Source organism: Aethalodelphis obliquidens, unplaced genomic scaffold (assembly GCF_003676395.1).
Source record: "Aethalodelphis obliquidens isolate GAN/ISIS:26980383/991018 unplaced genomic scaffold, ASM367639v1 scaffold88, whole genome shotgun sequence".
NCBI lineage: Eukaryota > Metazoa > Chordata > Mammalia > Artiodactyla > Delphinidae > Aethalodelphis > Aethalodelphis obliquidens.
In genome coordinates this window covers 4847830-4863543 of record NW_020838032.1, presented here as the reverse complement: position 1 = coordinate 4863543, position 15714 = coordinate 4847830, and the positions used below count along the sequence as shown (strand labels likewise).

Sequence of the window (15714 nt, the reverse complement as noted above, 5' to 3'; positions counted from 1 at the left end):
TTAGCTCATATGATCCTCTTCTTTTTACTTTAATCTGAAAATGGAAATAAGGATACCCTACTGGATAGCTATGAAGACTGATATTGCTTGTAAACCTCTCAGCACATTTTCAGGCCCATAATAGCAATCAGCACATGTTAGGGCTCCTCTCTTCCCTCCGTATTTCCTCATTTCATTGGAAATTGCACTTGGAAAAGGATAAGTGGCTTGCTCACAAGGTAGTCAATTAATTGAGGTGTCATATAAAATAAATGTGACTATTGACCTCATGCAGAGGGATATAAAAATTAATCGATGGTAATGCACATTGAGATTTTTTGCTGAAAAGTGCTTAAGAATGGCTCAGTATTATTACGTTTTATTTCATCATTAATATTATTTATGAATATTTGGCTTTGTCTTGTCCTGGTGTGGTTATATCTCTCGTCTTAATTGCATTTATTTTCAATTTAGTCCCAATTTATATCTTAATAAAAATACAGATGAAATCAAAAAGCATAGTTCCTGTCTTTCATACAAATTTATTTTTACAAGGTGGATGATTTAACCTGTTTCAATATGCTCCCTATGAAATAGACATTAAGATATTTAGTAAATAATTTTTGTTAATTGCATTTAATATCAAGCTCAAGCATTTCTCATAGTTTTGACATCACGCTTTTTGCACTCATATTTTATGTTTATTGGCCATTTTCTAATGAAATTCTTCATTATGAGATACTTGATCCATTTCAGATGATAAACGTCAATGTTTCAAGTATTTCTAGTTGAAGAGATAATTAACTAAATGAACTACCTGTTATCACTTTACTGTCAGGGAATGCTCACTGCCTGCAGTCTCAAATGGGGTTTGTGTTACAGAGTGCAAGGTCATTCTTCTGAGAGTCAGGGGATCTGAGTTCTAGCTTGGTCTCCTTCTAGCTGTGTGGTCCTGGGGAAGTTACTTCATCTCTCTGAGACTCACTGGCTGACTGTCAAACACGAGGGAGTCAGCTTCAATGATCTTTAGCTTCTGTTCCCATCATAGCATCTGGTCCTTTGCATTGGAACTATTGAGGCAGGCCCTACATTTAGGTCTGTAGGGCAACAGAAAGATTGATCCTAATACACAACATTATCTTCTGGGGTATATTACTTTTTACCATCCTACTCACAACTTTAAAATATCTTTCCTTTTAACTGCAGGTCACTTAGTACTTGACATATATTAGAGACTCAATAAATGTCTCAAATGTCCAGGTTCTGAGCAGGATGCGTCCAGGAGGCCAAGAATCTCTATGAAACCCCATTACTGAGGAAGTGGGAGGATATATTTCCGATTTCAGCCTTAAGTGGGTAGAGTTGTATTTATTTATTTGTTTTGTTAGTTTTAGATTTAGTAATAATGAATATAGAGATGGGCTGATACTATAGCCTATGTGTAAATATGGAATATTTACTTCTGGGAGATATTGATACCAGGAATTTGATTTAAACCATCTGAAACTGCAAGCATCTCTATAAACTACTGAAGCTACTTTGTGACAAAATACATTTTTCAGTGGCTGTAATGTGATACTAACACAAAACCAGAAATCTACTCAGTTCTGGTACTTAGGAAGCAAATGACTAAGGGCACCAAATTTTCACTCTGGAAAATTCCATTAGTGATAAAGACATCCAGACAGTTTTTAGCCCCTCATCACGATTATTATTGCTGGTCATCAATTTCTCCCCAATTCCACAGAGCAGATTTCTTTGCACAATAATCTAATCACACCCTTTGTTTTGACTATGTGAACGTACATAGATCAGTCTGCAGACCACATGAGTTTGTTGGTATAGCTCCTACACCACCTACACCTCTTCAAGATACTCCTTTTTTTTTGGCAAGGTGAATTTCAAAGAGATACTTTTTTTATAAAACTTTTTTTAAAAAAATCAATTATTGTTTTGAGTTTTCCTCCAAAACTAAGGAGCCATTTATGGTAGAGTCTGGGCTTTCATTTATTTTTTTTATTAGTTATTCATGTTGGGTTTGAGGTTTTTTTACTGGGGTCTCCAAAGTTAAAAGCAGAGAATTGACTGACCTCAGAGAAATGAAGCGTGTAAAAATTTTAACATGCTTACCTGATAGCTTATTTATCATGGAATCTTTAGACTCACTTCACTGAGGATATTTTGTGTACAACGAACCCAGGGTTCCTAGGACCCTTTAAGGCAGTGTTATTCAAAGTGCTTGTCCACAGTGAGACTGTCTAGAATAGGAACCAGTGCATTGCTTCCTTCATTAAGAAAGTCTTGGGACTTCCCTAGTGGTCCAGTGGTTAGGACTCCACACTTCCACTGCAGGGGGGCACAGGTTTGATCCCTGGTCAAGGAACTAAGATCCTGCAGGCCACATGGTGAGCCCTACCCCCCCCCCGCCAAAAAAAAATAATAAAATAAAATTTTAAAAAAGGGAGGCTTGCTCCCAGAAAAAGTCAACTAAATGCCATGCAAACAGCCAAACCAGACTTCCCAATGCCTCGCCTCTCAGCCACACTATTGAAAGACACAAGACAAATGGCAGCCGAGTGTTTGTACAGCTTGGGCAAGCTCCTTCAGCCCGCTGTGCCTCGGGCCCTGAGAATGATGGCATCGGGAGGATGGAGAGGGAAAGCTTGAGCCAGGAGCTCAGTGGGTGAGAGGAGTAGCCAGGATGTCAGAGCGAGGGGGCAGACATGGTCAGGCTGATGGTTCCGTAAGATAGATGCTTTCAGCTGGCTGGGGCTCTAGCAGGAGTGGGGTGGGTAATGGTCAGACATCAGGCACACAGGCCTTGAAGAACCTGGGGGTGAGGAGTGGGGATGGCTTTCATCTGAGAGGGCTGCAGGGGGAAGGCATGAGTTTCCTCAGACATAGCCAAGGTTTTATTTGAGTCGAGGAGGTGAAGGGAAGTTTATGGAGAGATTGAGGATACAGGGAGCTTGTGGATGACAGGGGAGCGAGCCCAGAGGGACCGATGGAAGGGGTTGTGAGGAAGGTGAAGACGTGAGCATTGGCTCAGCCTTGGGCACTAATGAGCAATTTGGGGGTTTGAGGCTGGATAAAGAGGGAGGCCCTGAGAGGGTACCAGGGACTTCCCTTGATTGAGGGAAGCAGACAATGAGGCAGGTTGGGATAAGCCCTGATGCTCTCCTGGAATGGGAAGAAATTCTTAGCTCAAGGATGTAATAGCGTCAGACTAGTTGTTCTCCCTACTCCTGATATCTTGGAGAACTGGGCTGCTTTATTGCCTACATACTCAATAGGGTTATTGTCAGTTAACTGAAATAATATAACTAAACAGTATTTGTCTGTTGTTTTTATTATCATTCGGCACATTTTTCAACAAATGTTTGGATAGCACCAGCTGTGAGACCCTGGCAGGAATGCAAATACAAACACAAAATTGTTACCTGTGCCCTTTGGTGGCTTCCAGTCTTAGAAAAGAGAAATTCATTCTGTTTAGAGGGAGTACATTTGCAAAAGGCCAACATTCTTGTAATCTATTATATCTCAAACATAGCAAAACAAATTAATGCAAAATAGCCCATTTCTTAAAGAAAAGATGCATTTACTGCCTTCAAGGTCAACATGGGAAAACTGGTCTCGTCAATTTTAGCTTTGAAGATGACCAATTTATGGCTTTATCCATAGCTTTATGAACTTATTTGCCACTAACTCTTTTTTACTGCTTGGAATGAAAGAAAGAAAGAAAGAAAGAGAGAAAGAGAGAGAGAAAGAGGGAGGGAGGAAGGAAGGAAAGGAAAGGGAGAAAGAAACAAAGAAAAGAAAGAAAGAGAGAGAGAAAGAAAGGAGGGAGGGAGGAAGGAATGGAGAGAGGGAGAGAGAGAGAGAGGGAGGGAGGAAGGAAGGAAAGAAAGGAGGGAGGGAGGGAGGAAAAGTATAAATCAAATGCAAAAAAAAGAAGAGTTAAATACTTGCCTTGATCTGGTTGGATTGTAAAGTAAATCAAGTGGCAATTTAATTCCCAATGAACATGTGACAACCATGGAGTTAAATGTTAGATTTAAATAGGGCAGCTAATTCTCTGCAAGAATTACATTCGTCTCTTCATATGGGCACTCTCCCTAATGAACACATTTCTCCCTCTTAAATTCAATCATTGCTACTGGAGCATGAGAAATTAATATACATTCTTAGATTCATTAATAATGTTGCTCATAAAAGACCTTTTGGTTTTTATCACCCTGAGTTCCCAGAGGCCCATGGAAGCAGCCGTAGCTCCAAACCACATGAATTATAAGGGGAAAAAATCCTATGAAAACAGAACCTTAATCACCAGTTGCATTTTATATCGAGCTGTATCTAAAAAGAAACTGTATAACATATCCATCAACCTAGAATGGATAAATAAATGGTGTTACAGTCCTTCCACAGAATATTATAAGTAGCAAAGGCAAAAGAGTTACTACTACACACACAATGTAATTCAATCTCAAGGACATTGTTGAGTGACAGGTGTAAGACATGGAAGGATGCTTGTAGTATGATTCCATTTATATAAGTTCAACACAGGCAAAGCCCAACACTCTCTGGTTTAGGATACGTCATTGATAGCAAACCAATAAGGCAAAGGATTAACACAAAATACAGGATAGTGGTTACCCCTGGGAGGTGAGTAGGAAGTGGGTACAATCAAGAAAGAACACAGTGGTGCTTTAAAAGTACTAGTGATATTCTGTTTCTTACAATGGAACGGTGGGTTCCTGGGTATTCACTTTATTATTATTAAAACTACGGAGATATGCCTTGTATTTCCTTTTGAACTTTTGAGAGTTTGAACTGGCCTTTGAAGAGTGAACTAAGCAGAGAGGAAGCGGGAAGACTATTTTTACTTTTTAGTCTATTATATATTTCTATTTCTCTTGTTATACTTAACACAATTTACAATTGGAAAGGAACTTTGTGGTGTCAAAGAAAAATCACGGACTCTGGATTCAGACCGACCTAAGTTCAAATGCCAACTCCTCCATTCCCATGCTGTGCATCGTTGAGTTTCTCACAGACCTCGTTCCTCCAAGTATAAAATGTAGGAAGGAATGCTTCCCAGTGTGGTGAGAGTCAAATGAGAGAATATTGTCGGCTGCACATTCCAAGCTCTAGAGGGAGTCACAGTCCTTTTAAACTCTGCCATTCAGGGATGAGTTGTCCAGAAAAGCATGGCGCCATTGACCTGGTGGAAACCCTGGTCTAAGGGATCCAACACTTGATGTGCTGGGTGAAGAGGCCCAAGCTCACACTGCAGCTCCGTCCTCTGTACAGTCTCTTTTTGGGCTTCTCCACTGGCTCTGTCCTGAGAATCACTCACTCCCCTCCCACCTTGCACTACTGGGCTCTAAAGGACCCTGGACCACCTCCTGCCTCTTTCCCCAGTAAAGCGCATGGATGAGTGACATGGGCCAGCTCTGCTCTGAACGAGAGGGAGGAATATTCTCCCTTCCCCAGATACTTCTATTCTTGTCTCCTCTTAGCTTTGGAGAGCCAAGACTGGGACACAATCTTAGAAAGGAGCTAAGGAAGCCAGCCTTTTCTAGACATTTCTGGTCTAAACAAAAGGAGTCACTACGGCTCAACCATGGAGCCTACCTCAGCAGGAGGTGAAAAGTGAGGTGAGGACACAGCCTCAATCAGCAATGCACAGATCTTGCATTTTCCCTTTGTATCCTCTGAGCCTCTCTCCCCCAGGAGTCTGAGGGGGCTTAACAAAGACTTAAGGCTTCCTGGCTAGCTCTCTGCCTTTCCCACCAGACACATAACTGACAAATACATGCAAAACATCTGGCTCGTGAGAGGCCTGCCATTAATATCCATTCCCTTCTCATTTCTCCCCTTTCCTAGTCTGTAAAGCTCATTAATGACATTCTGCAGCCAACGGCTCGGTGGTTCCTTTAGTTCTTTCAGAAACAATAATTCCACTCCGGAGAGCAGGCCAACGCTGCCACCTTCCAACCCTTCGGGGTGGACCTTGCGGCTGGACACGGAGCTTCCCGTCTGGTTATCCTTGTGCGGAGGAGGGAAGCGGGGGCCTGCAAGCTCAGGGTGCAGCCACTGAGTCCCCCTCCTCTGCCTGCAGCTCCACACGCCTCTATTCCAATGTCCATTCTGTCTTTGTTTTACAGTTGTTCAGCACATCAAGCGACATAACATTGTTCTGAAAAGGGAGCTAGGCGAAGGAGCCTTTGGAAAAGTTTTCCTAGCTGAATGCTATAACCTCTGTCCTGAGCAGGACAAGATCTTGGTGGCAGTGAAGGTAAGCGAACACCCCAGAACGTCTCATTATCCGTGGTCACACCCAGGTGTGGAGGTGATGCTTTATTTTATGTTATTGTAGGGGCCAGTTCAGGAGCAAATTACATCTGCTATGGTGGATGTGTTCAAATTCCTTTAGAGGAATGGACAGTGGGAAGGATATTTGGGGCACAACCAACTGTCAGAGGTTCTGCTCAGGGACAGCCTTCCAGTCTACAGGCTGTGAATGGCTCTGAGCTACTCTTCCCGGTCAATGTGAACTAAATTCTGGATAGAGGTCAGTGAGGTCAAACAGAATCCAACCGGCTGAGTCTTGGAGACTCCACTGTCTCCTCAGGTTGCTTGGTGCTCGTCCAAGCTCAGGGGGAGTTTGTCTCCTGTTCGAAGGTTCTGGAAGGGAGACTGTGGCCTTCACTTCCCCTCTCAGCCTCAGTTCTGCTGAGAACTTCTGTTATACTTACTTTGTCCCTCCCAAACGTCTCCAAGGCCCTGGGCATGATTCCATCTGGGATGGGTGACATCTCTGGTAGATCCCACCTCCCTAGGAGACACAAGATTTTACACAGAAGTCTGAAAGTCCTTCATCATAGCCATGTCTTCGTAAACTCAAAACAGGAGACCTGTTCTTCGATAAGATAAACATTATTGAAAGGGCTAAAATTTCCACTGAGCTCTCTAAATCACAAGAATCAACATAAATAGCACAAAAGACTTCAGCATATCGTTTACACAGGGCATTGTCAAAATTACAAAAAAAACAACTCACCCAAGTATAATATATATATAACACTTAAAAGAGGCATATATTTATAAAGTGAATTAAATGCCGAATGCATACGGATGTGGCTAATGTAATAAAATGTAACTTCTTGGCCTCACATGATTGAGTTTGGGTTTTTATTTGTTTGTTTGTTTGGCCAAACACAGAATATTTGTACAAATGACATTTATTTACTCATTATAACCAGGACAGCTTTGTAAAAATGAGACATGTATTCCATTACTGTTGTACTTAGCCTTAAAATACTTTAATATATGTGTAATGGGTAACAGAGGAGAGAAATTAAATGATTCTTGAACTTCCCCAGCCTGCAGACTAAACACAGTTTCTGTTAAAGTTCGTCCAGATGAAACACTGTGTATTTGCTTTCCTTGTCATCAAAAGTAACTAAGCCGACTGGCACGGATACTCTCAGACTCTCAGCAAAGGCTCCTAAAAAGCTGCACTCTGGGGCGAATAAAGGACAGACCTTTCTAGGGATGAGCAATGTAATATCAATCAAATAAACATCATCTCTAAGATAGGTAAATGGAGGAGGGGAGTGAGACAGAGGAGAGAAGAGGGGAAGGGAGATGCTAGAGAGATGCGAGGTTAAGTGCGGTGAGTGGTGTAAAGTGAGAATCCTGAGGGGACGCTGAGGATGCTTAATTCCTGCTGCTGCAATTGCTTCCTCTTTTCTTTCATTTACTCAAAAAGTTTGTTATTTTTTAAAGCACAAAATGTTCAGAACATTTGGCAGTGCTATATCTGCAGTCTTTGCTTTCTTCTGCTGCTATCTTTTTCTCCCCCCTTTGGAAAAATGGGACCGAAAGGTGCCTCTGTTTTTGTAGATTCATAGCCTGATGCAAGGTTAGAGCTGGAAGATGCTTAGGGAACATGTAAGCCTAGTCTAGCATGTGTCATAGGCAGGGAGACTGAAGGCCCTGGGGAGGCCAGGAGGCCGTCCAGGGAGCTAAGTCAGGCCTTCAGAGATTCACTTCATGGGGTCACAAGGTGAAATCTTTGAATGTGAGAAAATCCTGGGAGATTACGGAACCTAGAGGACAGTGTAGGAATAGCTGAAAGACCTAAACCTGATAAAGAGATAGACTCACAGAATTTCTCAGTGGGTATTGCCTTTCATTTCTGTATCACTCCTAATTCTGCTCCTGCTTCGGCGTACTTCTTGTGGTGTCCTTAAGGAGACTAACTCCATGGCGCCCTCAACTCAGACATTACATTTCCTTCCAAACTAGTGCTAAAACAGGATGTCAGGGCTTGGGCTCGTCATGATGAAGGATCAGCCAGCATCAGCAGTGTGTAGCCAGCTGTTCTGTCCACAGCATGCTTCCCATCACTACTGCCAGTGGGGCTTCTTACTGGTTTAAATCCCAGTCATAGCCCTAATCCCACCCCTGACTCCGACCCAGGCCCTAGTCCCCATAAACCTCCTGGCTTTGCCAAATAAATGTTTATAAATTAACGACCCGCGATGAGCGTTTGCTCTTTAATCAACACTGCTGAAAAACAAAACAAAAACAAAACCAGGGCTTCCCTGGTGGCGCAGTGGTTGAGAGTCCGCCTGCCGATGCAGGGGACGCGGGTTCGTGCCCCGATCCGGGAAGATCCCACATGCCGCGGAGCGGCTGGGCCTGTGAGCCATGGCCGCTGAGCCTGCGCGTCCGGAGCCTGTGCTCCGCAACGGGAGAGGCCGCAACAGTGAGAGGCCCGCGTACCGCAAAACAAAAACACCAAAAAAATCAAAAAAAACCAAGCAAATTTGTCCCCTTATCGCAAGTAGAGAGAGCAAAATATCTACAGCTTAAAAATTCATTTCAACTTCAAGGTCACACAGCTAAGAAATCTCATCTCGATGACCTTGAATGTGAACTTTTGTTGAAATCGGAGGCTTTGCTTACATTGGCCAGAATGATTTCAAGCTTCAGAGAGGAGGCCCATTTTAACTTTCTGGGATCCAGAGGCTACAGCCACGGAAGAAAGAAGTCTGATTTTTCATGGGCTCCGGGATGAATTGGGTCAGAAAAACACATGAACCTTTCATAGAGCTGCCTCTCACCAGCCTGATCTGCTCATTTTTAAGCGTGTGGGCCAGTTGAAAGTGTATTCAAAGACTATCTAATAAGCCTGGGAGGAAAATGTCTATGGTTCCGTCCTGACCACAATAAAGGGATTTTTTTAAAGGAATGAGACAAACTGAACGTGGCCTCCAGGGCCTGCATAGCCCTTCACCTCTGAGGAATGGCTGCCAGGGCTGCTTCTCCCCCATTGGAGGCACCCAGGGATGTTTGACGGTCTTCCTGCCTGTTGCCTAGCAACCCCTGCAGCATTGATTATGCATGCTAAGAAATAGCAGCTATTGTCCTTTTTCCTTCTCTAAAAGGAACTGACGGGTTTGAAATCCGAGGTTTTGCTTTCAGACTGACAGATGTCAGGTTCCTGTACATTCTGGCATCGCTTGCCCCGAATGACTTAAGGTTTGAGGGACCCACAGAAGCCAGTTTAAGGTGGGAGCGATCCTAAGGCATGCGCAAGCCCCTCAAGGGCGCGTGGGAGACTGCGCATGCCTCTCCCATTAGAGTATCTGCTTGTTTGGATCCAGCCGGATTGCCCTTTTCTTGATTTTTTGGATGACCTTTGTTTTTTAGTGAAATGGATTTATCCCTTTCCACTGAATGACAACCGAAGAACCCACAGAGAGGATGAGAAGCAGAGAAACCGGTCTTTGATCAAAATGAGTTCCTTTACCTTTAAGTAACTCAATTGCCAAGGAAACACTGCATCACCATTTCCCTGCATTAGCTGTGGATGCGTTAACTAATTTTGGCTCCATCCAACCTGCATTTCAATAGCTACAATTCCTACAACCTTTCCTTGTGCTGTGAATGTGCGCTAATTTTCATTTTTTAAATACAGCCAGAAGTGGGCTTTGTAGGATTCATGGCCTCTCTTCCCCCTCTCCACTAACTCAGGTGTACTTCTAGAAACAGAAAAATGGTGAACACAAGAGAAGCCTTAGGAATCATATCTATAATCCAAGTCCCATGTTTTACAAATGGCAAATCCAAGACCCAGAGAAGTTGAGTGGCTTCCTCAAGGTGTAAGTTAAAGTGAGTCAGAGATTCTGCACAGGAAAACTTGGCGAGATGCGAAATGGTGACATCTGAGTTCAGCAGGCACTTTCTTTGGCACCTAATGAGGCTTTTTGTTTTTCACGTTTCTGAATATTTGCTTGTCAGCAACAGAGGAAATGATGCAAGCGTTCTGGCAGAGTTGACTGATACACCCCGTGGCACGTTACCACGGGCCAGCCCAAAGTAGCATCCAACACGCTGTGGCCACGCCCGTGCCTGGAGGGCCCCAGCGCAGCCTCGGGGCCACACAGCTCCCACTCACCCATCAGCTCTCAGCTAGAGTTGCTCCCTCAAGGAGACTTCCCCTTGCTGCTCCCCCGTTAAGGTCAGAACTCCCAGTTCCACGTATTAAGGCATCTGTACTTGTCCTTTACAGCATATGTCAAGGTTGTTAATTATACATGTATTCGTGGGTATATTTAATCAATGACATGAGTGTCTATCTTCTCCATTAGTGTGGCATATTCTTGAGGGTAGGAACCATGCCTTTTAGCACATTGCCTAATATGTAGTAGCAGGCAATAAATGCTTATTGAATGGATGGATGGATGGATGGGCTATTGAAATAATAGCCTTTTGAAAAAGTAAATAATTGGCAGTTGGCATTTCTAGGTAAGAAATAATTTCATGAGATTATATATATATATGATATAATCTAATGAGAAATCATTTTAGAAATGATCGAATCACTGTGCAGATATATAGAGCTATTATTGAAATTCTTTAGCTTAACTGATACATTTTGCCAACGAGGTCCAGGGAAGATAAATGACCTATCCAAAATTACATGGCTTGAATGAGATCACTTCATGTCAGACCTAGGACTAAAACTCCGACCTCCTCACCAGCCCTGTGCCCACTGTGCACCACGTTTTCACGTCCTGAATTCTACACATGCCCTAATAAACCAAACTGAGGAAATTCAACGTAATACCACTTATCAAGTAATACAAAGGAGTGTGTAGTTGTGCTTACTTGTGTGTAATGACGAGAGAGATTTTCATGTTTTCCTGGGTAGCAAGGCAATAGGTGGAAATAAGGAAAATGATTCTGGATGAGTGCTTGGCCTCAGGAGGATACAAGCAAAATACCTTAATCAGCTTTGATAATAAGAGCAGTATAAGATTCATTGAAAACCCAACTCAAGCTGGTTTAAGTAGAAAAGGGAATGTATTTGCCCAAGCTCCTGGAAGGCCTTGCTGCTGGTGCTCTAGCTTCAGGCACTGAAAGATCTAGGGCATCAGCAATTCTCTCTCTCTCTCTCTCTCCATCTCCTGGCTCTGCTTTCTTCTCTGCTGACTGTATTCTCTGGCAGGTTCTCCCCACATTATGCTAAAGACTCGTCAGCAGTGGCTCTGGGCTTAGATGCGGCCATCCTAGCAACCCAAAAGAGAGCTCTTCTTTCCCAACAATTATGCAAAAGTCGAAGGGCCAACTCGTACTGGCTTGTCTTGAGTTGTTTCACCAGGCCCTCCAGCCAAGGGAATAGAATGTTCTGGTTATCTAGGCCTGGGTCACATGCATATCCTTGCAAATGGAAGATGAGGTCAGCTCTAACCACACACATGGACCAAATGTAAGGAGGCATTGGTTCTCTGAAACAATATTAGAGATGCTAAACAAAAAGACAGGGGAAAGAGATCTGACAGGACAAACTAAAAGATGAATGACTCAAATAGGACCTGCAGGACCACTGGGCCTCACTGTGAATGAGGCAGCTGGGATCCAGAAGCTCACCAGGATCTGAGCTGGCCCTTAGGACAGGCCCTTTGTTACCCTCGCAGGAGGCACCAGGGCTCTCCTCCAGGCTTCCCTGCTGGTGTGGCGCAGCTGTCTCTCCCCTCCGCTCTTCCCTAGCATTGGGCTGCTGCCTCCTGCCCGCTGCTGCTCCTGCGGTCTCTATTACTCACCTTCAGATTCCTTAAGAAGGAAATGCCATGCGACCAGTTACTCCAGTCAGTGTTCCTGCCAGGCAGCTGCCTGAGGTCCAAGCATCCAAGGTGGGCATGTGACACAGGCGAGGCCACCTATGGGCCAGAAGCAACTAGAGCCAGTTGTCTCAGAATATGTGTAAGGGCAGAAGAAGAGCTCAAAAAAGACAGCTTATCCTTCAGTTCTGGAACAGGGAAACAATATGTAAATGAGAAAGAGCGTCAAGAGTTCATCCATTCAAGTGCTTTCCCCAGGCAAGTTTATTTTTAAGGCAGATGGCTGTTTTCTTTCTCCTCTCCTCCCTCCTTTCCTTCCCTCCTCCCTTCCTTCCTTCCCCCCTCCCTCCCTTCCTTCCCTCCTTCCTTCCCTCCTTCCTTCCTTCCTTCCTCCCTCCCTCCCTTCCTCCCTTCCCTCCTTCCTTCCTCCCTCCCTTCCTCCCTCCCTTCCTCCCTCCCTTCCTTCCTCCCTCCCTCCCTTCCTTCCTCCCTTCCTCCCTCCCTCCCTCCCTTCCTCCCTTCCTCCCTCCCTCCCTTCCTTCCTCCCTCCCTCTCTTCCTTCCTCCCTCCCTCGCTCCCTCCCTCCCTCCTTCCTTCCTTCCTTCCTTCCTTCCTTCCTCCCTCCCTTCCTTCCTTCCTTCTTTCCTTCCTTCCTTCCTTCCTCCCTTCCTTCCCCCCTTCCTCCCTCCCTCCCTTCCTCCCTCCCTCCCTTCCTTCCTCCCTCCCTCACTCCCTCCCTCCCTCCTTCCTTCCTTCCTTCCTTCCTTCCTTCCTCCCTCCCTTCCTTCCTTCCTTCTTTCCTTCCTTCCTTCCTTCCTTCCTCCCTTCCTTCCCCCCTCCCTCCCTCCCTTCCTTCCTTTCCTTCCTTCTTTTTATTTTCTACTGATAGTTGTCACATCAGTCCTCACATCTTGATTAACTGTGAAGCCTCTCAACCATTCCTTCCTCCTCCCGTGTCCCCCTCCATTTCTCCATTTAAATTGGTGTGTGAAATCCCTGTTCCCACAAAATAGAAATTGATGATGACAAGGTTAGTGTATTTAAGAGAACATTGGTCAGTGTTGCCCTAAAAAAATTGATTGTATTCCTTAACAGAATATAATGTTGCAGGAAGTACTATCAATTCCATCTTTACAAGTTTCTGGGAACAGAAATGGTAGAACTTTTAACAGTGGCTTATTAAAAGGCTTAATCATCTTTATGGTCCGGGCATTGCTTAATAGATTTCTATGTCCTTTAGTGGAAGTTCATTCTTCCCTGGCACATATATGAGTGCATGTGCTTGTGTGTGTGTGTGTGTCTGTGTGTGTGTGTACGTACACACCCACATGTGCTGTAGGATGGTCAGTAACATTTTCCGTGTCAGAATCCCTCTTGTACTTGTCATGGCAGGCCCCCATTATTAAGTTTCTCCATCAATGTCCCTTTCCCAGTAACTTCAACTTTTAACCTTTGATGGGAGATCTGTTTTTTGTCTTGTTAATTTGTCCTGTTAACCCTTTTTTTCTGGCTTTTCTCCAATTTATCCACATCTTTTCAGAAATGCTGAAAACAAGCAGTGCGTTTCACTCTAATGAGGTCTCATCTGATACAAAACATAGCTGGAGTATTCATTTCACTCCTCTGTATCTCTAGAACATGTACATTGTGATAGATGGGCTGCTTTTTAATTGACTTTAACGTGACAGCAGAACTCGTAATCGAGTCATGGTCTACTGTGACCTACCAGCTCCTTTCTGTCTAGTGGAATTGTCTCAGTCAATTGTATGCTAGCATATTCAAAGCCTGTAAATATCTTGCAGTTGTCCATGTCGGAGGCCAACTTCTGATTCACTCTTTTGAGTCCATATTTCTCTAATATGACAGTTGCTATGAATTAGTTTCCCATCTTTCAAAGATTGAGCATTTGTACTATGCAACTTGATGTAATATACACGCACAAGCCATCCATTTTATCCCCCAAATTATTGCAAGTATTTTAAAGTATATGAATTAGAAATTAACCTCATGTTTCCCATTGGATGGTTGGCTTGTTAGATTTGGAACCATGAGAGCACCACTGTGAAAATAAACATGGCAGCGGTCAGCACCCTGGCTATGAATCTTGTATTTGATAGAGTCCTTGCAAAGGCCAGTTACATATGATTGGCTGGCCTTTGCCGTCAATCATATGTAACTGCACAGTTACACGGAGTGTTGGTTTCTAGTACAGCGAGCACTATCTGAGTGTGTGTGTGATCCTTACTGTTTTTACACAGTCATCTAATTAGCTTTTACATTTGTAGGAATGTTGGGGAGACAGCTACTACACTCTTCCTAGTTTCTAAGATTTTGTTTCTATCAAGCTCTTTCTATCTCTGAATTTATTACAATATACTCCTCAAAAGTTCACTTTTGTAAGCATTGGTGAGAAGCTTCCTCCACTTTTCTTTAGAGAAGACCCTGTAAGTTAGAAGAATCACATAGCCTCGTGACTGTGGCTTCCCCTAAGTACTTGAATAATCATTGCCTCTAAGGACCTCATAGGGAGGGTGTCTGCCTTAACTCTATTTCAGTTTAGCATTGTTTTCCAACATTCCCAAGAAGTAGGTTGACCCATTAACAGCTTACTAAGGTGACTTTTATAGAACAGATCTGTCCAATAGAAGTATAACGCGGACCACAAAAGCAAGCCACATTTCTGTTTTAAAATTTCCTAGTCTACCTGTTAAAAAGTAAAAAGAAACAGATGAAACTCATTGTATTGATGTGTTTTATTTAATTCAACCTATCTAAAATACCATCACTTCAATATACTATTAATCTAAAAATATTAATGAGGTATTTCATGCACACCAAGTTTTCAGAATCTGAAATCTGTATTTTACACACATCTCAATTTGGACCGTATTTCAGATGATCACTAACCACACATGGCTATTGGCTACCATATTGGACAGTGCAGGTCTAGAAGATATCAGAAGAGTAAACAGTCTCCATTAGCAACAGATCTTGACCCAGAAGAGCTTAGGCATGTGGACAAACATTCTAATGCATCTTGGTTGCCTCGTGGGAGGGTTTACTCATTTCTGTCTCTGCTTTAAGCCCAGTGGTGTGCATTGGGCATTGTGAGGTTTTGCCATAATAATCTCTTCTTTTTTTCCTCTTTCACCTTAACTCTGTGGCTATGCTCTCTAAAAAGTATAGGAGAAGAATATGACATCAGTATTTTAAAAAGGACACAATCTTCGTGTTACCTTATGCCTCCAAAACCACCTATACTTTGAAATGCACAATCATTTCTCATGACTCACAACATCCCATCACACCAATGATTTCAAATAAGTGATCTTGCCTCCCCTACCAGCTTCCCATTAGCCTTAATATTCTGCAGAAGCATTTCAGACGAATGTTCAGCTTCCTTTTGTTTTTATTTTCTTACTTCTATTTTACTTTCACTAGTTTCTCGGTTCTGTGCTTGACTTTATGTCATGCTAATCCAGTCTTCCAACTCTGACTCAGTGTGTACTCCAGACAGCAGCTCGCTGCAGCTCAGGATAAGACCTCTCCCTTGAGAATGTCTTCAGACAGGATGGCATCTTTAGAGTGTCAGGAAATT

General features: G+C 43.4%; 1 protein-coding gene across 1 annotated transcript in view; it reads left to right on the top strand.

Moving 5' to 3' along the window:
- The window catches only part of NTRK2 (neurotrophic receptor tyrosine kinase 2), a 383599-nt gene that overhangs the window by 282856 nt on the left and 85029 nt on the right, over positions 1-15714 (top strand). Inside the window, exon 15 of the mRNA XM_027094184.1 lies at positions 6147-6277. Coding sequence (XP_026949985.1) covers positions 6147-6277 — 131 coding nt within the window. The remainder of the gene's footprint in view (positions 1-6146; positions 6278-15714) is intronic.